The sequence below is a fragment of the Tenrec ecaudatus genome, chromosome 2 (genome assembly GCF_050624435.1).
Source record: "Tenrec ecaudatus isolate mTenEca1 chromosome 2, mTenEca1.hap1, whole genome shotgun sequence".
NCBI classification, from domain to species: Eukaryota; Metazoa; Chordata; class Mammalia; order Afrosoricida; family Tenrecidae; genus Tenrec; species Tenrec ecaudatus.
In genome coordinates, this window is record NC_134531.1 from 125,918,111 (window position 1) to 125,941,469 (window position 23,359).

General features: G+C 43.7%; 1 protein-coding gene across 1 annotated transcript in view; it reads left to right on the forward strand.

Moving 5' to 3' along the window:
• The first annotated feature begins 2,101 nt into the window (after positions 1–2,101).
• SNCAIP (synuclein alpha interacting protein) overlaps positions 2,102–23,359 on the forward strand; it is a 115,391-nt gene continuing 94,133 nt past the window's right edge. Inside the window, exons 1-2 of the mRNA XM_075543093.1 lie at positions 2,102–2,344; positions 13,177–13,279. Of these exons, the coding sequence (XP_075399208.1) occupies positions 13,220–13,279 (60 nt within the window). The 5' untranslated portion in view covers positions 2,102–2,344; positions 13,177–13,219. The remainder of the gene's footprint in view (positions 2,345–13,176; positions 13,280–23,359) is intronic.

The following is a 23,359-nucleotide window of genomic DNA, read 5'->3' on the forward strand; positions in this document are numbered from 1 at the left end:
CGTCTAATAAACTGAAGGAAGCTCTTCTCAAAAGAAGTGCGTTCTCGTCAGCATACGTTGGATGCGCAGTAAATCTACAGTCTGGCAGCGCATTTGGAGAGACAGTGATTTAGAACGGGGAGTTTTGAGTCAGGCCTGCTTAGCTTGAACGCTCTCCCCATATTCAGCAACGGTGAGCAAATGACTCGCTGGTCTTCCATTTCTTCATGAAGGAGGAGGGAGGATGGTAATGCCTACAACAGTTGTGAAGATTAAGTGAAATGACACGTGTGAACACACACATCAACACAATGATTCACAGGACATAATATAAGCATTATTCTGTTACAATTACTACTTTGGATCGTCATTATTTTGATTTTAAATGCAGGGATGGCCTACTTGGCAAATTGTAATTGCCCTTGCAGTAGCAGCTGTTTGCTTTGGAAGGAACGTGTGGGTGGAGGTACTCTGATAAAGATCTAGATAGTTCCTGCTAGCTATCTCATGGGGTGGCTACCTATCTTAGTAGTGTTTCAGAGCACAAAAGATACCCCCTAATCTCAAATATAACTTAAGGAGAACATTTATTAAGTCTTAAACAGGAAAAGACCAGACAAAAGAGGAAGGCAAGTTGCCCAGATGAGGGAGATCATTACTGTGAGGTCATATGGCATCCAAGGGTTGACAGAGATCCTGAGAGTTAAAAGGGACATGGGAGAGGGTGAGGGTAGCTGTCAGAAAGCACGGTTGGCCACAGACCAATACATCACAATTACACGTGGAACGTAGAAGCAGGAAAGGGACCATGATTGGAACATGACGGTTAGACAGTTTACAGGATTGGTTCAGGGCCCCCTGACTAAGGCAGTCAGGATGTGACTAGGGACAATGGGATTTTAGCACCCAAAATTCCATTAAGGCACATTCAGGCAAGTCCCTAAAGGCTATGCTATTTTTCCACGGGCTGGTCTGGAGGGATGGCAGCAGTCAACTCACAGTGCATTTGGAGTTCATCCCACCAGGTCAGACTGTTAATCAAGCTTTCTATTTAAAGTTTCTGAAAAGATTGTGTAACAAAAAGGCCTGATTTGTCACAGAATGGGGACTGGATTTGCCACCATGGAAGAGCACTGCTCACGCAGCCATCTGAGTGCACCAGTTTGGGGCACAAGCAGCATGTCTCTCTTGCTCCACACACCTTACTCATCTAACCTCACTCAGAGTGACTTCTTTTTGTTTCTGTGAATGCAGAGGGACATGAAAAGACAGTGACTTGAGCATGTGGAAGAGGTGAAGAAAAAAATAAGACAGGTGCTGTCAGCCATCCAAACAGATGGTTTTGAAAAATGTTTCTAAGAATGGAATTGCAGATTTGACAAATGTATTGAGGGTAAGGGAGAGTGCGTTGAAGGTGATAACATTTTTTTCTTTTTAGTTAAATACATAGCTTTGGGGTGGGGTGAGGGAATCCCAATTTGGGGTGTGTGTGGGTCCCCTTCGTACGTGCATAACTCTCTCGTTCTTGCCATGCTCTTCATCCTTAATTTGCCCTTTGGTTGTTTGAAAATCTTCTAGGCTGTTCAGGTACTCCTGCTTGTCAATATTTTCCCTGGAGGGAAAGAGTTAGTTTTGACCACGGACCATCTTGGACTGGGTGTCAGAAGTTTAATGTTATTCACCTGCTTGGGGTTGTTAAGAACTACCTAAGAAATTGCATTTCAGTGCTATAAATACATTTCTGAGAACCTTCAATTAGGTGATTATTCCTAATGATCTCTCATTATTGCTCAGTCCCCTGGAGAAGGTAAAGCAGAAACCTCTTGAGACACAAGAGGTTCTGTTTTCAGTAACTCGTCAGTGGAGTCAGCAGGATGCTATGACAGGCCATATTTCAACTGTTAGTGTGGTACTGGTTGGTGATTTTTGTCAACAGGGTGATTTAAGAGGAAATTCCAGTCCTCTCACTTAAGATTTCTTCACTGTTCTGTGAATGCCCAATGACTGAGAGCCAGGAGAAGACATTCCAGAGAGTTGATTCGCCCTGTCATCATGAAGGCAGCTGCAGACGTGCTTGAGATCGCCGCCTGTGCTGTTCTCATCTTCGTGAGCGTCATAGGAAACACATGTTTATTTTACTCTACAAGGAAATGCATCACCGGGCGTTTACAGGCCACCTTTCTTCCAATCTTCAGCCTTGTATGTGTCCACCTGATTAAAAACTTGGTGGTGAACGTCATGAAGATTGTTTACTCTTCTGGCTTCGCGTTGGACTCGGTGGGTTGCAAAGTTCTGCACTTCACAGCCGCGCTGACGACTTCCCTGGCCGTCTGGTTCATGTTGCACTTCGCGCTGCTCCACCACCGTAAGTTCTACCAAATCGTCCACCCCTTGAGGGTGACGCCCAACGTAGAGCATCGGACGCCTTCCTTGACGTTGATTTCTGCTCTTTGGGTAGCTGGGGTGGCCGTCTACATCCCCGTTTTAATTTATGCTCGAAAATCAGCCCCCCTGAATACAGGAAATGATACAGACCTCTTGTCTACGAACAGGGTTTACGTGGATTGCCAGGTTGACTTTGGGAATAAGCAAGTAGAGCTTTACTATGGGAAAATATTTTTAGCTCTCATTGATGCTGTTCCTTTAGCCGTCTTAGTCTTTGTCTGTTTCTGGATGTCTCTCCTCTTTCTGGAGAAAAAGAAGATGACATATGGTGACATCTGGATTGGAGAGGATGATTCAGAAATTGAAATCCTCAGAGGAGCCAAGTTCAGCATTTTATTAACGCTGCTGATCACTCCGCTTTGGATTTCTCACTTTGTCTTAGTCTGTTTCTTGAAAGACTTGGCAGCACGTGTCTTTATTCCAGCTGCTCTCACAGCCCTCTCGTCAGGCTTCTCTGCTCTCAGTCCTTTCCTGCTTATGCTGGTTCATTACAAAATGAAGTTGGTCTCCTTCTGCGGTGCCAGGGAGACAAGACGCACAGCACAGTCTGCAACTGTGACTCTTTCTCCATATGCTCAATGACAAAATAGCTTGGATTTCGTTATTGGGAACCAGCGCGCGCGCACACACACACACACACACACACACACACACCACTTCATGGTGGAGCTGAAGTTTTCACAGCCTCCCTCGACAGATTTTTTTGGGCCACTTGGAGAGAGGGACTAGGAAATGGACCTCTCTTCCAAAACAAACTCCTAGGGGAACTACGAGAAGAAAATATACACATACTAAGTGATTATAACTTATCTTGCCATTTACTATTTAGGATAATATTAAGATTTCTGACTTAAAAACTCTTAAGTGACTCAACAGTGATCAGTCGGAAGATGAACTCAACACAACAAATATGTATTGTTTATTCTGCGAGATATGCTAACAGAAAACACCTTATTGGTACTGAGGGATGACCCTCCTTAGCTGAGTTCCAAAGCGTACTCAAAGAAAGCCTGTGTTTTCATCATTTCTTTGTTCTTGAAATGCTTCTGCACATGTTGAGGCTACATTATTTAGGTGGTGTTCCGTTTTTGCACTGAGAGCCGGGAGAGTTCGACTAAGCTGCCATTGGGTTTTGTTCATGGTTTCCACCCTACACATCTTTAGTAGGTTAGGACTAGATAAAATCATTGGATTAAAGAATTAGTATTTTCTACCCCATACCTTGCATATTGGTATAGATGTATACATATTTTGCTTATTACAGATATGTAACCCACTAACCGTGCTTAATTGTGTGTGCGCGCATTTTTTTCTTCCGAGAAAGGACATGTTTTTCCTAGGTAATATACTTCCTCTTGTGATTACTAAATTGACACATTCTCATATTGCAAGAATTGATAAAATGATCCCAATAATAATTTGATGTCTAGGTTTAGACTCGGTAAAAATAAGCACATTATCATTCTAATGTAAAATTGATGATAAGGGTTTTATTTCTCATGGTTAGTCAGCACAGTCATTTGGACAGCTTTGGATACCTTGAGTCATTCTTCTGAATACTGCGTGCACACATGCTGCTTATACACGGCATTTTCAGTTGCTTCTTAACAGGTTCTTGAATTAAAAAAGGACCCTTCTAAGGTTTATTGTACTACAGTTCTAATGAATGGAGAGTCCTTATTCCCCTCACGGGGGATTGCTGCCCTGCAATGGCTGCTTCTAAAATTGTAAGCCTGGATCTCATTAGCAGGAGAGACTTAGAATATCGTTGTTGCCATGAGGTGCTACAGAGAAAGACAACTTTAAAGTAACCAAGGCCCGAATCCTGCAGGATTTTGTGGGCCAATGCCTGCCCCTTGTATAGCACAGGAATTAGAGAAAAAAAATTAAGCACAGATTTAAGCCCTTCTGAGGTTTCTGGGTGGTCTTCATGGGAACTGCTTACGTGCATCTACTGAGGCAGCTTAATCACAAGGGCACTAGACATGGATCCTGTATAATGAAGTTAACATCTGGGGAAATGGGGGCTGTGGAAAGGAGGTCACCGTCTTCTTAATTAAGTGCAGATGTAGCTGGGGCGGAGGCTAGCCACTGCTCTTCCGCCGTGGTTCTGAGAGTGTGGTTCTGTGAACAGCAGAACGCACACCCCCTGGGAACTTGTGAGAAATGCTGGTTCTGAATCCCAAGACCTAAGATTGAATAAGAAACTCTGGGGCTTGGCCCTAGGCATTTGTCTCACCGAGCCCTCGGGCAGGTTCTCGTGCACACGGCTACGTTGGAGAACCACTAATCGGGGTTCCTCCAAAGTTTAAGTCTGATGGACAATCAGAGGTCTGCGAAAAAAGCCAGCATGACCAACGCCCGGTGTCGTCTCCTGGGCGCCCACGCAGATTGCTGTCCTGCCGACTGGTTTCTAAAACGGGAATCAGGATTGCCGTCTGGGCTGCATACATTCTCAATGATCGTTTCCACACAAATCCACTGTCGCTATTAACAGACCTTTGCAAAATCAAGACTAAAGCTTGGCCGTTTCAGGTGCGCCAAAAAATTTTAAAACTTGGATGGATTCGTGCACATAACTGAGCATGGGATCCAGTTCCCACATTAGTCCAGAATTCCTTTCCAGAAGCCAGGACAAGACATGATTGGCTTAAGCCCATTCTCAACTTCCCAGTGCTAGACATGTTTTCCTTTCCAGAACCCTTTGTGCTTGAGCCGCAGGGAGCACAGGGTTTGTCATGCTGGGATTGATGGAGTCCCCTCTGTGAGACACAGTAAATCATATTCTCACTGCACGAATAGCATTCTAGTTCGTGTGTGAGTGTGTGTGTGCGCACAGTTTCAGTGTGTTTTCAGGTTAAATCCCTTGCTTGCCGTGACTTTTCCTGTCCTGTAGCTTCCATGATCATCATTAAAATTCGGGGCAGAATCAGGGGAGCAGTGACAGGGGATGGGGGAGTTCCACGGAGCCTGTCATGGCAGCACCCTGAAGAAGAGTCAAACTTGGTCAGGAACGGGCTCAAGGTCCTGGATTGAGACCGGGGACAATTTCCTGTGCCTTTTCCATTTACACAGATTCTTTCATCCTTCCCAATGCAGGATTCTTATCTTCCTGACAAAGGATTCTTGAGACCCCTTTTTGAAAAAATCATGTAGGGTTTGGGATCGAGTAAAGTCCCTCCCCCACACACACACCAATTCCATCGGAATTCATTCAGAATGCCATTACTAGGAAGCTTGATGAAATTTGTACTTCCGACTTCTTCCCAGATCCCTAAAGTCAAATCTTCCTGTAATAAACACGGACGTGAGAGACAGGGTCGCCTTGACAGTGGTGATCAGAGCTCTTCAGCTTCGTTGGGCCACTATATCCTCGGGGGGTTGGCAGATATGTAATGGTGCATCAGCCTCCATGTTGTGAGCTGATGTGGTCATCTCCCAGTTTCACGGAAGGACAAATTTTGCATAACAACTTGACCTTAGGAACCAACTTTAAGGAACCAAGTCTTAGGAACTAAGTCCAACTTGGTCTGGCATTCTTGTGTAAAGTAAGTTATTCAGTGTATGAATATTTTTTGTTTTTTCATAATAAAATGACCGAAAAATCAATCATAAATTACAAATTTAAACTATGAAAGGTCCAGTCTTTATAGAGATTTATCTCAACAGACTTGGTTTATAGAATGAGTGTTTTTTAAGTGCAGCATTGTCATACTTCATTTTTTATTAAGAGAGCTGGCCATTATGTTTTCCTTGAAGATGAAGTATAGATATTGAACTAACTGGATATAGAATATAATACTTTATAGACTGGTCCACAGATAGCTATAGGTAATATATATTAGGTATCAGAAGGTTTCTGCACTTTTCCTTAAAGATGAGAATCAAGGCTAATGTTTCTGTGTGACCTTGGGCTGAAAAAAAAAAAAGATAGTTCATGTAGGTATGGTTTGTGAGCACCCCAAACAGTACAGTCTAGAACTAAGGATGTCTGTGGAATTCTTACCTAGCGTATTCAAAGAAATGCCCATGATTCAAAACGGTCCCATGGCAAATCCGAAGATCTCTGGACTCATTTGTAAGAAACAGCTTGTCTGAACTGGCTTGGCACCTTAGGAGTAAATTGCATGTTAAAAATGGTTCGGAGTTTTGCCCTCTATAAGATAAGAAAAATATTATTGCAAATCATCAAACACCCCTTCTACTGCCCTCACAGAGTTGTACTAAATGGTTAGACAAAAATATTAAAGGTGATTTTGAAAATAAAACATTTCATTCAGATACCACATTACTTTAGTATTACGGTTTGGGCAAGATGAAATAAGAGGGGGTTGGGATGGAACTGGACTTGAAGTTAAAAGCTCTGGCTGTGTGTCTGAGGCATTAAAGAACCTTTCAGAGCCCGGTTTCCTTATTTTCAAAAAGGACATTATGAAGGTCTTTCTATCCCAGGATATTTGTGAGACGAAATGAGTGAGAGAGTACATATGAAGCTCTCAGACCAAGGCTCTGGCATGGAGTTGTGCTCCCACAAAGTTTGCTGTATGAGTTCTCCTTCAACCCAAATGCAAACTCAAACTCACTGAGTCGACTGGGAAAAAATATCCAGCACCTTCTACCAGAAACTGGAACAGGTTCCATATAAACTACATTTAAACCTCCTGCTTGATAGTCAACATTCACTTGCACTTCCTCCATACATGCCAGGAAATACGATCTTCCAGGAAGATGTGCCTCTTTATACCCTCGGCTTTGGAAGTCCTCCTGTGACATCTGCCTGCCAGCACCCCACACTGGCCTCATCCATCGAGGCACCTTAGTGGAAGTAAAACATGGCAATAGGTGCTGAGTTAGTCATCTTTCTGGAAATTCGGATTCAGATTTATCACTTTGCCCATGTTGGAACCACTTCCTGGACCATTTCCTCCTCTTCCCCCCTTCCCTACCGCCGTCTGTAGAACCCTCTCACCGTCCTGAGTCATTCTCCTCTTTCTTCAGCTTTCAGACCTCACACCCCTCTCCTTTCCTCGCAAAGGTCTAGGTCAGTGTCTCGGGCTCCTTTATATTTATTTGTTTAGCAAGAACCACATTGGGCTGTTTTCTTGCCTGTCTCCCCTTGTGTGGCTCATGCCGGCAACGGGCATGCAGGGTCTCAGCAAGTGAAGGAAGAGCTGGATGATAATCTGCCTGGCAGGCACCTGCACAGCCTGGCACTCCCTCGGTTACCTCTGCCAGTAGAGACGTCTTGCCACCATCGTTTCTCTGCCTCAGGAATAAGCATTCAGTGACTGCCATGCTTTTGGCCACTGTGAACGAAAAGGTGAAAGAAACCAAATCCAACATTTGGAGTGAGTTGCTTCCTTGCCAGTCTGGCTACTTGAGTCAACTGGGGACAACGTTTCATATATTCCCCACACCCCCATTTTTCCACCAAGTACTTAGCTAAAAAATAAAATACAGAGCTCTCGTTATAATGAAGAATGTAAGGCTAAAATTGATGTTCAGGTTTTAAAATGGAAAATTTATCCCAGGACATGTTTGTCAGAGGCATGTGTGTGTACGGAGCTGCCGTGTTTCTCCAAGTGAGGGTGGATTAAAGATGAAAGAAATAATCTATAATGCCAATCGATGCAGGTTACCTCATCACCGAATGTCCTCTGCTCATTTATTTTGACGAGCCCGACTGACTTTTAATCACCAGGCCTCCTAGTGCACTGGTAAACGGAGCCACAGGGACTTGGGCAGCCCAAGGAGAAACGTGTAACTTGAGCCGTCAGAATGAGTCCATGCTGACTCCTTGTAAAATGGAGTGAGGCCATGCATTTGAAAAGAAGTCCAGTGGAGCAATTTATGTGATATGTGACTCTCGTCACAAAGCAGCGAGCCTATTATGAGCCAAGCCCATCAGAATGTGCATGGGAAAACGAATGCAGGTTCTCTGAGAAATCACGCGCCTGCTCGAAGCTTTGTCCAGGGAGGCTGCCTTGACCCCCAAACGTTTTTGGAAGTCTTCCTGTGACATGATGTTCAGAGTCAAGTTCTAAGTCCCAACCATAAAATACAATTTCAAATCATCGGAAAATGTGCTGTTGTTTGGGGAGGAGGGCCACATTTAAACACCGCGTGTCTACGCTTTATGGTCAGGTTTACCTCCTAGTTACTTGCAGCCGTTTCTCCAATCAGATCTCCGCTGCAGAGAAGCAGCTGTAGGATCCGCGAGGTTTGTCGTGAGAAGGTGACATGATGTTGATAGACCCAAAGGGGCGGGATCCCCTCCGCACACGTTAAGCGTCCCTGGAGGCACTGCTGTGCTTAAGCGGCTATCACAAGTGGTGAGCGTTGGAAAGAGCCTCCCGTGCGCGGCCTGTATAATTGGTGCACGTTATTTCTACACATCCTCAGGCGGGGTATCCGTGTGCGGTTCAGGTAAGATTCTTCCGATGCCTTTCACCCATCCAAAGAAGGACCCGATTTGTTACCTCGGCTCTTGTCTCCACTTCCGACCCTAGTTTCCTTCTTCCGGACCCTACAAATTCTTCTCTCAACCATTGGGGAATGTTTCCTTCCTTACTCTCCCATCTCATGCCCAACTTTGCTTGTCCCCCATTACACAAACAAACAAGCAATCTTCACCCCACCCACCAAAAAAATCCTTACACACACCTGCCTAACTGAAGAGCAGAGTAAAATGTGCTAATATCAATGGAGAGAAACTAAAATCAGAGCTGAGCTTGCATTGAGTTGTTTCCACCAGCAAGACTGAGGTGCGTGGACTTTGCGGGAAGCACGACGTGTAGGAGGGGGAAGGAGGTAGCCATCCAGAAGGCGGCCTCCTCCGGAGACCTCAGAAAATGATGGTGACGCTGTGTCATCCCTGGGACAGGGCTGTGGGGGTGGTGGGTGCAGGACGTACTGATCTACAGATAGCTGGTCCCCAGAGCGCTAAAGGGTCCAGCCATCCTGGGTGCTCAACAGCACCGATTTCATGTCAAGGATTTTAAGCCAAACTGCCTTTCCGGGGAGCCTAAAACACATTGTTCACGTAGGCCTGAAAGGGCTCTTCTTGGCTCGGAGGAGGGTCAGCTCTGCTGCCCACGTGGCTGGCTGGACTGGGCTGGGTAGACAGCAGCTCTGGTCATGTTCTGGCCTTGTGCTGGCAAGTGTCCTCCCTTTTCTGTTTGCTCACAACAGGGAAGTGGCACCAGTTAGAAGGACCCCAGTGCTCATCTCCGTGAAACAGAGCCAAACCTTCCTTCCCCCGGTGGTAAAGTGAAGGAAAGCTCATCTCCGCTGCCCCCTCACATTTTAGGGTGTTTGTAAACATTTCCTTCTCCCGTGAACAAGAGACCGTGTGGAGGCGCTGCAAAAGCACAGCCGGGGACCTGCAGGCAGCTTCTTTGTAAGATGCTGTGGTATCAGAATGTAGAAGTCTGACTTCAGCTGGGTGAAGTAAGCATCATTGGACAGGAGGCACCAACTAAAGGAAGGACCGGGAGGCATTGGTACATATTGTATTATACTAGATTCCTTTGAGGGGGTCAGCCATTCAAATACCGTCAAGGCTAGTAAGCTAGGTCACTCACTGACAAAGGCAGGGTGGGAGGGGCTGTGGTGACCCGGGCTAATGTGTCTGTGCATCATTCATCTCCAGAGGGACCGACTGGCTCCATTGTGGCTGTAGCATTAGACAGGAGGTGGCAGAAGAGCACGACAGAATAACCATAGTCCAGCTCGGATTCCTTATCATGCTTGATTATTTACAGCAGCTGTTGTGACTTGGCCTCTTCCCTGCCCATCTCATCCCGAGTTGCTCAGAAGGAGCGGCTTAGGGTACTAGCTCTCTAGTGGAACGGCAGCAAAGAACAGGAAGGCATGTCGGTGTAACCGGATGACTGGAAACACCCTAGAACACGAAGAAGCTCAAATTGGGAGGAAACGTTGTCAGGCATGGTAAACCCCAGAGATGTCTGCACATGATGAGTTGGGTCTGATGTTCCCAAAATGCCATTTGGAAAGGGATACAGGCTGAAACCTGACCCCCACCCCTCAAAACAACAACCAGATAAGAGCGAGAGGGGCATCTTGAAAACTCAAGAAGTATGAGTTCCTGTTAGGAAGTAAAGGAGAGTGTGGGGTACTTTGGACCACTAAGTCCAAGTTTGGGCAGGGCCTTTCAGTCCGCAAATGTGATCAGTGGCCTGGGTCTTCAAGTAATGAGCTGAAACTGGTGTAACTCTTCCAAAATACAGAATAAGCAATCTCGCTACCACAGTGAACTGGAAAGATGTTCTGCTTTAACGTCAGACTTCAGACCATGTGCCGCTTACGTTCCAGTGGAAGAGCTAAGCTCCCCTAGAAGACATTGCTCTCCAGATTGTTGGAACACCTGAAACGGGCTTGGCAATGAATTGCTGATCGACTTCACTGTGGTGCGTTCATTCGCAGTTTCTATTTTACTTTGTGTTTCTGTGTGTTTTAAATCCTCTTGGTTATCAGAGAGTTTTGTTTTGCTGCTTCGTCTCCCTTTATTTCCATATTTTTGATGGGATTTTGTTGGTCTTTGCCACATCATTGTAGTCACCAAGGCCAAGGGGCGGTGGTGAGGGGGGCCTGTAATCAACAGTTCACTGGGGAATACAGATTTAGTGCAGAGAAATTGGGTCGGAAGCAGGCCTTTTATCTGACAAGCTGGAATCCGAGGTCTGGATGGTCTCACACTCCATCAGAGTGGAAGAGAAAGTTGCTTTGGGTAACTTGCAAGTCTGAGTGTGTGTATTTTCCTCTGAACAGCTCGGTGAGGATAAGAAGAAAAGCGATATGTTTTTATATATCCGCACTTTGCCTAAGAATCTATTTTTAGCTTGCTATAAATAACAAGCCATCACCCGTCTGCCAGCTTGTCATATTGTGGTGGATGGCATCTGCTATGACTCGCCTTTGACGGGACAGTGGTGGGGTGTACGATGCTGGAAGCGATGCCACTCCTATTTCAAACACTGGCAGAGTCGTTCTTAACGCTCAGGCTCTCAGCAGAGGTTTCAGACTAAGACAGCCTTGGAAGAAAGGCCTTAAGATCTGCTCCCAAAAGGCAGCCAGTGAAAACTCCATGGAGCATAACTAATCTTGTCCCATAGACACAGCACGTTCTTGAATGCTCCATCATTGGTATGCCCCTTGGTGTTGGAGGCACTCAGCATGCACGGCACAGCAGGCACCCTAATGGAATGGAGCATGCGACGGTGCTGGACCAGGCAACTTTTCTACCCTAGTGAATGTGCAGTTGCCCTGAATGGGAGGTGACTTGATAGCAATTAACAGCAGCAATATATAGCGGACACAACTTAGGCGGTTTTCACCAAGACCAATTGGTTTTCTTTCAAGCTTTACCATGGTTTTCGAAGAACTTTTGCGATGTTCTCTAAATGGACAGCGTCATCTGAGCAAGGTAGTAGCACCCTCATCCTTTCACAGAGCTGCGCGGTGTCCTCTGTAATTAGCTATGCTTTCTAATGGTGCACACGCAGGGGAAGAATGCGAGGAAATGCAGAAGCTCCGATCATTGTGTGGGTTTGGGTGTGGGCTTGCAAGCGGTTCCCCTTCGTTCTCATTACACCATTTGCATAGCTTCCAAAAAACAGGACAACTCAGCATGAGAAAACTGCACTGTTAAAGTAAGGTGGTTTTCCCTTTAAAGGCACAGGGTTATCATCTTCCTGTGCCATGCTAGATTTATTTCCACTGGCCACTCACATGGTTCTTACTGTGCAGCGAGGGACACCCCAAAGAGAGAGACTAGAAAGAGGGGAGACGGAATTATTTCAAATGATGATCAAGTCAGAAGGCAGTTTTCCACCAAGAAAGACAAGTTCTGGGGAATGGAATCCTCCTATTTCGGTATCTGAGAGTCGACTCTGCGGGGAAGAGCCGCTCACCCCGGCTCGGCCAGGAGATCTCTTTCTGTGGTTGACGTCTGTAGTGCCACTGCCACCACTGATGCTAACGGTGGTAAGTGATGGGAAAAGGACCTGGGAGGCGATGCGTCGCACCCTGACACATCGAAAGGACTGCCACAGGCAGCCCCGCGGCAAGTGCTGACTGGAGAGAGTCTGGCTGCTGCTCGGGTCACTCTTGCTCTGCCAGGGCACCTGAAGCAAAGCTGTTAGAACTGAGGGCAATATCACCATTTCATGGTTGGAATCTCTCCTCAGATTATTCCCACCTGATCCCTCTGGTGAGGTTGTATTGTACATTCTGGAATTCCTATGACTGTTGATTGGAGGGTGTCTGTCTCACTGGTCTTGCATAATTATGGTGGAGAGCCAATATTCATTGCTGTAGGTGCAGTGTGTAGGGATGTGTCCAGGGCAAGCATTTCAGTATGGGTTCCTAAGATTTCCAGTCTGGCTTTTCGTCCCCAGAACATCTACTTTGACCACAGTGTGGTAAATGCTGGGTAGGCTGGTGAGTGCTCATAGGGTTATTGGTAAAAATTCTAGTCCAAGCTACTCTCTCTGGCAAGCAGACTCACACGAAATCAAGTGAGGCAAAAGGACTCTGGCTCTTACTGGGGACCCTCGGCCAGGATCCTAGGGGATCGATGGAGAGCCAGTGTGCGGACATTCAAGAGAGGAAACTTGCTCAAAGTAATACTTGCACCCACTTATCTTTCTAATTGGGCTTGGTTGAAGAAAGGTAAGGTTTTATTCATAAACAGCTGATGCTTTCCCTGTCTTTTCTGCTTGTCTTGTCCAGGAATTTTTAAGCATTTGTCCTTACTCAAAATGTGCAAAGAAGAATGATGGAAGCCCCTGAGTACCTTGATTTGGATGAAATCGACTTCAGTGATGACGTTTCTGTAAGTAGTACTAATTGCAAGCAATCTTTTCAGGGCATTCTGCCTTCAGCCACATCAGGCACATCCTCTGGTATAGTCTGTATATCCCAAACAATTCTAATGAAGTTCAGAAATGAACAGTAGAACTCCTGTTTGGGTGACAAATATGACTTGAGAGTCTGCTAGACCAGACACTGAACCCTGCTGGTTTGACTTGTGTAGATAGGCCATTTAACATTGCGGAACCTCCTTTGTTTAGACCTTTCAATACATTCAAAATTGTTCACGGAAGTACATTTTCACTGGGTCTGCATAGATAATACCCTTTGAATCCCTTTATGTGGCTCGCTCCAATACAGCCAGTATACGCCACAGTTCGCAAGAACTTAGACTGAAGGATGGTCAAGCCGAAATTTATTGATTGATTGAACAATAAGGAGAATCTTTCCAAACTTTGTAGGGATCAGAGCATAGGTTTGACCCTTCCTGAGACTTTTGAAGGCAACTCCTTCATTAAGAAGGACAGGAATAGCCTTTCTCTCAGGTCCTTCTTAATTCTTCAGTGCTGTGCACTTCATAAATCCACGCTCATCACGTTTCTTCTGACTCTTAGTGACACTATAGGACAGAGTAGAACTTCCTGACATTTCTGAACCCACCAGGGCTCCTGCACTGGACCGCAGGGCTCTCTGATTTCCCATCATACCCCACTGCTTCCAGGTTAACTCGTGGTTCCCCAGAATGGGTGGTTTAACAGAATCTTACTTAGAGCTACATGTGGCTCATCCTGGGCTGCCCAATAAATTCTGCCCGCCATCCAGCATGCTAGCTCTCATGCCCAGGCCCATTGGACCAGCCCTCAGAGAACGTAGTCAGAAGATTGCCATGTCTAAACGATCCGTGTTTCTTTTCTTCTGAGGACTTCCAAGGTCACAGTTCCCCTCTGATCTCCCATTGAAGGGTCGAGGTCCTAAGGCCACCACTGGAAATGCGTCCCCCAGATGAGTTGACTTTAGCTCGTCTCTGGCAATGGCTTCATGCCTCGATTTTACTTCTTAGCTTGAAATAAAGTATGGCTCTGCACACAAGAATTGAATTACATGATGAGGGTGATCAGTCAGCAGTTTTGCACGGCTTCTGGTGAATTTTTCTTTCTCTCAGAAAAATGAGAAATCTCAGCTTTTCCTTGGTCCTGCCACCAGATAATTTTTACTAGCCCTTAATAAGACCTGGAGCCCTCGTGACATAGAGGTTACAAGCTGGCATGCTAACCATAACTTCAGTAGTTCGAAACCACCAGGCCCTCCTCAGGAGAAAGACAGGGCTTTCTACTCCCTTAAACAGTTACAGTCTTGGAAACTCACAGGGGTCACTCTGATCAGCTTGATGGCAGTGAGTTTTGTTTTGTTTTCCAAAATATTTTATCGAGAGCTAACACAGCTATAATCTTGTGCCATAGTTCAATCACATTGTTTTTGTTTTTTTTACTAAGACCAGTGAAGTACGTTTCTCTCTCCCAGTCGGGTCTGTAGACACCACTCCCCTTTTTCTTAATCACTACCCTGGACTTAAAAGTGTTGAGGGCATGTGTTTCTTTTCTGGGCACTTCCCCACGTACCTAAGTGGGAATACGCAGGAAGGTGAACGATGGCTTTGGAAGTGGAGAGAGGATGGAAGGTTTCACAGAAGGGAAAAATCTTCTAAGTTTGATTGTACATCACTAAGTTTAGTTTACGTTTAAGAGTGTAGGCTTTGTAGGAAGCCATCCCAGACTCTTACCTTCTCTTGACATTTGTTAGCTGCTGGTTTGGGGCACATTAGATTCACCCGCTAGTCACCAACTTAATATTTACGGTTGTGTTGAGGATTGAGAGAAAGGAGAATATATGTCAAGCACTGAGCTTTTGGCACAGAGATAATTGCTCTTATAAATGGTAGCTTTTGTTATTGGTAACTGAATAATACAGCAATATTTATATGACCAATGGTGAAGAAGGAACTCCAGGGAAAACACTAGACATGATGTCAAGACTGTTTTTCCCCCTTTTACTAAATACAACAGAAGAGCAGTTGTATTTACAGAGGAATCATCTGGCAGCAGCCCATAATTTTGATGAATGAGGTATCTTCACTTGAAAGATAATAAAATATGCTAAGCAATAATTGCGGCTTTTTAACAGCTTCAATTAGGATGCAGGGTGATGTAATGGCTGAAGGTTCTATAATTTGACCACACAGAATCATAAATAAAAATAACTGCCTGTAACTGCATGTACCACTGACCCCAAACCTTCCCTCATTAAGTTAATACTTATTATTTTGGATCTTTATTGTGCATGAAAACTTAAATTAGAAAGAAAGCAATGAAATCACCTAGAATTTTTGAAGTAAGGAGCCTTAGTGATGTAGTAGGCTATGCATTGGGCTGCTAATACAAGGTTGCTAATTTAACCCACCAGCCTTTCAGTGGAGAAAGATATGGCTTTCTGCCCACCTTAGAGAGACTTGCAGCCTCAAAAACCCTACATAGAGTTGCTATGAGCTGGAATCAACTAGGCATTTTTTATTGAAATATAATAATAGTTAACACTTATTTATTTTTTAAACCTTGAAATAGGCATTATCCTAAAGGTTATTTACACACATATCTTTTCATTTCTTATCATAATCATACAAAAAAGGTAGTGTTAGTTTAATTTTCCGTGTAAAGAAATCAAAGCTCAGAGATAGGAAGTAACTTGTCCAGAGTCATCCAACTAGTTAGTAGCAGCCTGGCTCCAAAATATACACTTTTAGTAACAACACTCGATTGCTTCTCCCACATGTATATACCCAAGCCCATTGTCCTTGTGCCTGTTCCAGTTCATCGCAACTCTATGGAACAGGGTAGAACTGTGCTTTTTAAGTTTCAAAGGAAACTCAAATCTTTGTGGGAGAAGAAAATCTCATCTTCGTCCCAGGGGGCAGCTGCTGGGGTCAGACCACGAATCTTTTGATTTCGTGAGCAAATGCCTAACCCGCTGTAGCACCGGGGTTCTTTAGGATTCAACTGCCCCCTGCAATCCCGTCTACTTCAACCTATGTTGACTCAGCTCACTCCCTGTCAACATGTTGATTCCAACGCATAGCCACCCTACAGAACAGAGTAGAACAACTCCTTATGGGAGTAGAAAGTCTTGTCTTTATCTTGAGGATCCGCTAGTGGTTTTGTACTGCTGACCTTGTGGTTAGCAGTCCAGCATGGAAATGCTTCACTGTAAATCTTTTGTAGTCTCAGAGTAGACAGCTTCATGTCTCTCCCATGGAGCTGCAACTCAGTGTAGAGCCACTGAATATGTGATTAGCCCAATGCCTAACACACTGTAGCACCAGGGCTCCTGGCGTTGCACAGGATCTATTTCAGAGGTTCCCTTAGGAGTGAATTCTCCCCTGTCTCTCCCCACACCCCAGACATTTGATAATACTTGGAGACACTTTGGCTGTCATTACAGAGGCGCTGCTAAATAGCCTATAATACACAAGACAGCCCCGTACAAAAAAGGCCTGACAAGTCTTCTATAGCAAAGGCCTAAAATATCAATATTTCCAATGATGGGGAAACATTGGCCTAGTTTCAGTCACATGAAACTAAAGACACTCTCCTTTGGAAGCTTCTATAACATGGGTCTTAGATCTCTAAAGTTGCTGAAAGAGAAATACCACAAGTACATGGCTTTAAAGAACAGAAATTTATTTTCTCAGGACTCAGGAGGCTAGGAGACCAAGTCTTGTCTTGGCCTTGACAACTTCTACCTTGTCTACAGCACCGGGCATCCCTTGAGCCTCAGCAATCTTCAGGTGGCATCTGTCTTCCCCCTTGTGTACATGGACTTGGGGCTTTGTGTACATACTACTGATTATGTAATCATAGTGATTAAGTTAGGATCCACCATGTCCTATCATAACTGTAACTGATTACTTGATTATATTACATTAGATTTCATTTGGAAGGCAATCACATCAAATTAAATGAGTATTAATCTATAGGTATTAAAATGACTTTTTGCCATCGAGTTGAAGTCAACTCCTAATACCCATGTCTGAAAGAGTAGCACTGCTCTAGAGGATTTTCTTGGCTGGACTTTGAAGGAAGCCAATCTCCAGGCCTTTCTTCAGCGAGGCTCTGAGTGGATTCAAACCGCCATCCCTCAGGCTCATAGTTGAAGAGCCATCTGTGTCAACCCAGCGATCTCTGTCTAGGTTTAGGAGTTAAGATTCCAACACATATTTTGAGGCAACACACTCCCATCTAAACGTGGTAGGTTATTTTATGAACAGTCTGTTTCAAGTTCAAACTTTAAATTTTTCAGAGTTATATTTGCCTAACCTACTGATTTCATTGGGATCATGGGAAGCTGAAATAACCTCTTAAAGATTAAAATTATTGTCTCAGTCTCTAACCTACGAGCAATGAATATTGCAGCTATTTTTAGAGCTACATGGAAACTATTCAGATGCTAGCATTGAAAAATGAAGATAGTTTCAACTGGCTAATAACTCTGAAATGAATGGAGGTCTCCCAGAAGCCTCCATCTCGGATGGCCCTTAAGCCTCTCTCCAGGTTAAGTGACAAGGATGAAGAGGAAAATGCACATTATTTTTGAAAAGGAGATTTTCAGAGAAGACGCCTGAATTTAAAACTCTCCTTGCTTTCCAGCCCCCCACACTACCCTCACCCCCACCCCCGCCTGTTTCATTCAGAGTGTAGACTTTCTGCTTCGTGATTGTGCTCCTGGTTAGGAGCCTAGTTCTTGTTTTAATTAAAACACAAGCTGTATATTGGTACAAAAACAACTAGAACATTCATGCCTTTACCTAATGAGACAAAACACAGAAGGCAATCTAATTATTTTGAAGTTTCCCAGACTCTGAAATAATGTGCATCTTTTGCAAAATACAGAGATTAAATTATGCGTTCTTGTAACCCTGCCATCACCGAGGAGGGCAGGACGCCGGCCATTAACTACAGACCTGTGAGAGATAGGGCGACGCACGTGGACACAATGGATCCAGGTTGGCTTTTCTTTCACTGAAGATGGGTTGATAGACTCAGTCTTCCTTCCTTTGGGAGCCAGAAATAGCCATCTTAAAAAAAAACAAAACAGAAGCAAAATCCCTCTGGATACTATTTGGCTTTAGGGTTCTTAGACACTAATATGTACTTCTATTGCGAGAGGATCATTTGCTGTCTCAAGAGGAGTATTGTGAACAGCACTGAAGCAAGCAGAGGCGGGACCCTGGATTTCGGGAAGCCCATCACTCAGGACCCCCATTCGGAGGATGTCGAATAAGCCAGTCATGGCGCTCAGCTCTTTCAGGCCTGTATTGTTTCAGCCTCACACCAACTCCAAGATGCAGACTCTGCTACTGCTTCACTTGGCAGATGAGGAAATTGAGGCCGGGAGAGGTTGCGTGGACAGGCTTCCCACAGTTCGAGATTGATAGGGGTACAGGTCAGAATTTGAAAGCAGAATTGCTTGATCACTCTACTCTTCCCATTCTAGGCAGCTTGACTGAGTAGAAAATCACATCCTTCACTCACTATACTCAGTTGGCTCTGATGTGATGGCAAATCTCGTTTTTGGAATAAGATTGCCTGTATATGTTATAAGGAAATAAATACAGCAAGCTAAAAAGAACTTCAGTGAATCTCTTAATTAATTGCACTCTCAACTTCTCCATCTATAAATTGATAAGAATAATGTCTATCTATTGCCTAAAATGGTGTGGGGGGGAATGAGATTATATATATATATATATATATATATATATATATATATATGAAAGTAATAACTTCTGAAAACATATTTCTACAAAATCACAGAACTCTTTATTAAACAAAAACATTAAACAAAACATTAAAATGTGAAGCTATTTTTTTTTGACATCTCCTCTTCCATCTAGGTCGATACACTTCTGAGGGCAGTGTTTCCATCCCTGTAACCCTCCCCTGAAGAATTCTCTACTCTTTCTTTACACAACATTAACACCGCTCTTTTGGAATTGTGAGAAACTCAAAAAATATTTTTAATATTCTTTGCGATTGGGGAACAAAAAGAAATCTGTATGTGCAAGATTAGGGCTATAAGGAGGATAGGGTAAGGTTTGCTAATGAGACATTCGTGGGACAGCTCTTGCAACCCTCAAAGAATGAGCAGGCACACTGTCATGATGGAGGAAACAATTTCTTGACCCAATGTTGCACGTTTGTTCCCCAGTGCAATCTTCAAGGCTTTTTTTTTACCTCTTTTCTTCACATTACTCCCCCATTACCTAAAGGAAGCTGATCCCTTTGGAATACCAGCTACGACTGATCCCTTTGGAATACCAGCTACGACTGATCCCTTTGGAATACCAGCTACGACTGATCCCTTTGGAATACCAGCTACGACTGATCCCTTTGGAATACCAGCTACGACACATTTCTGGAGTTTCTCTCTCTGCCTGGAACTTAACTGCCCGGGAGATCCCTCAAAAGCCGCTGTTTGGATGGAAGCTTTTTAAAATTTTTTTTTTCTTCAGAAGGGACCCTGTTGAGACTGAGACAAGTGTGTTACTAAGAGAGCTTGTCTATAGCTACCCACTGACCTTTGGGGACATGTCTAAACACATTTAAAATAAACTCATGCATGTATGAATTGGAACTGTACTAGCAATATCTTTTTACTGTGTGTGTTTACATCTCTGGGTGGTTACCATGCTGAGGTGTTTGGCTGCTAACTGGAAACCTAGAAGTATGAATTCACCCAGAGCACCTCAGAGGAAAGGCCTGCTCTCCAGCGTGTGAAAACTCAGCCATTGAAAGCCCTGCGAAGCACAGTTGTGTTCTGACACCCACGAGCTTGCCATGAGTTGGAATCTACTTGACAGAGACTGTTATTTGGGTGTATATCCACACATAGACATTTTATGCATACATGTACATATATAAATATACATAAATACACACATACACATGCAAACACACCTACATATAAACAAAAGAATCACTGCCATCAAGCTAATTCTGACTCATAGCCACCCCACAGGATGGAGTAGAGCTGCCCTGCAGTTTTCAAAAATGATCCCATCTTTCATCCAGGGAACAGCTGGGCTTGAACTGCCAACCTTGAGATTAGCAGCCCAAGAGGTGACCCATGACAGTTCTAGGACACACACACACACACATTTGAGTGTATACACATATAAACGCTGATGAACATAATAGTTATTGTGTGTGTATGCTCTGCGGCAACTTTGATAAAAGATGACTTTTTAAAAAAAAAGTGAATAATCCTACAACTAAGACCAAGATAAAGAAGTATCCTTCCATTCCACCACCCCCTTTGATTGAGCGCTTACGATTTGGCACAGTTCCACAGCATTCATCGTGTCATTTCATGTTCCTAGGTGCCCAAAGCACTGGCTTGTGGCAAAATAAACCCTTGGTGCAAATATGACTTGGTTTCAGAAAGCTTCGTGTTCCCATCTCACACAGTTCTCACTCAAATGCTGCGTTGCTTCTGCTTTGTGTGCACCTGCTGTTCGTTGGCAGACCAGGGACCCGTCCCCACATTTGTTGCATTTTGGCAGAGAGGCATTTCAAAGCAGCTTTGGGAGGGGCATGAGAGCATTCCAAGTGAACTTGGCATTGAGTTGCGGTGGGTAAAGACAATTAAAAAAAACCTTTCCCCCTGATTTTAATATATAAAGAATATAGAGATAATCCAGGTCCAAAGACTCTGACTTGCCCTTCTCTCTAGCAAAGGATGCTCCAGAGTAAGATGAGTCCTCTTTTTCTGCCTCTTTTCGGGGATGACTAAGTCACGCATGTGATCTTTGTCTGCCTCAGTCCAGTCTTCACTAGTCCCTTCCAGCAAGGCTGCCAATCCCCTGCTCTTCTCGCTATCAAAACGTCATGTAATGTTCTCTGTCCACTTTCATCAACTGTTCAAAATCCTCCATCTATTGCTTTTAACAGTTTTATTGGCACTTCATCCATATATCATACGATTCAATAGTTCAGTCATATCAAGAAGAGTTGTGCAATCATCACCACAATCCATCTGTAGAACATTTTCTTCTTTCTTGTACTCATTGTTATTCATGTATTTTTTTAAATTTTGGCAAAATATACACAACAAAATGTTCTCCAATTAAAAAACGTCCGTGTGTGTAATCCAGTATGACACTCTTCATGTTGCACAACCATTATTGAGATCCTGTTCCAAATTGTTCCACCACCATTAACATAACCTCAGTGCCCCTAAGCAAAATCTCTTCCTCTTTCACCCATGGTAACCATAGGTCAAGTTTTTGATTTTTTTATAGTAGTTTTCTTGGTATAATATTCACATATCATACACGTCCATAATTAAATTCCTTTTTAAAGAGTTGTATATACAATATCACAATCAGTTCTAATGCTCCCTCCCTGCTCCTGCGTTCACTGTTTGCTCCCCAAGTCCCCTCAAACCCCACGCATTCCTGATAAACTAGTGCTCAGTTATTGTTTCTAAGTATCCACTCTTTCTATGCCTTATAAACTGGAAAACCTAGCAGAAACAATGAAAAGCAAAATGAAACAGAAAGAAAAAAAATAATTTAAATTAAAAAACAAAAATAGAGAGTAAGAAAGAGATTACCACCAACAATATTTAAAAAGCCAGAGAAGAAATTTCTGTTATGGAACAAGTGAGAAATATTGGAGCCTAGAGCAAATTCAGGTTGGATCAACGGGGAGGTCAATTGACCAAGTATCATATCATACCATGATTCAATCCCCATAATCAAGTTGACAATAGTCTCTGACTGACAGTGAAGCTGTTCGAGTGCTCACCGTGGCTAGAGGGGTCTGCCAGGGGCTTCATCTGACTAGGGATCTGCAGATGGATTTGGGGCTCCCACTGCCCTCCACATTCCTCCGCCTATTCTTTCTGCACTGTACTGCCCTTGAATCTAAGTCACCTCTCATCACTCCCTCCTTCCAATTCCACATGGCCAAACCCTACTCTGACATCACGTGCTATATTCTCACCTTGGATATTAACACTTGCCAAAATTTAAAAAAAATAACCGGGGATCATCTCATATAAAAAGATGAATTGATGTGCATGGCACCTTAAGACACCAAAGTTTGTTCTGCACGTCTCTGCCTGAGGCACATAATGGATTTCTCTGTGTTGTGGATATAGTGATTCTTGAAAAGAATGGGCAGCTGCTACATGCTTTTTCATTTTATTTTCTCCTCTCTTACTTTACAGATAAGATTAGAGGTTCATGTCTTAGCTTGTAATAATAGGATTTATTAATTTGATTATACAGATGATTTACACAAACTGTTTTCCTTTTATGCCAACCCATTCACTGAGCATTTATTTAACATTGACAGGGTGCCAGGCCCAGTGTGGCTTGGATGAATGACATGGACTTGGTCTGTGTTTGCATGGAGTTTACAAGTGGGATATTACAGCATGTAAGCGCATATGAAATGTCAACTATGTGTCATAGTAGGATAGATTGAATTACAGTGCCAACCCTGATTCTTGACAGTAAGTTTTTATGTTTTTCGTGGTGATTGATTGTTATCCCACAATTTAAATTAGATAAATATTGGATTTGAACAAGGTTTATAATAGGCCACCTGCTGGATGATAAGATAAATTTTCCTTTTTTTGTAAGTTGACATTTTTGCCTCAATAGTAACTGCCTGTGGCTTTGTTTTTAAATGTTCGCTTTTATTACTTTAAAGTGTAAAAGTAGTAAGCAAACATACTGCCATCAAGCCAATTCTGACTCACAGCGATCCGCTATAGGATTTCCAAGGCTGTAAATCTTTTTCTTTTTAAAATCATTTTATTGGGGGCTCATACAACTCTTATCACAATACATACATACATACATTGTGTCAAGCACATTTGTACATTTGTTACCATCATCGTTCTCAAAACATTTTCTTTCTACTTGAGCCCTTGATATCAGCTCCTCATTTTCCCCTTCCTCCCTCCCCACTCCCTCACGAACCCTTGATAATGTATCAATTATTACTATTTTGTCTTGTCTACACTGTACATCTTCACAGGA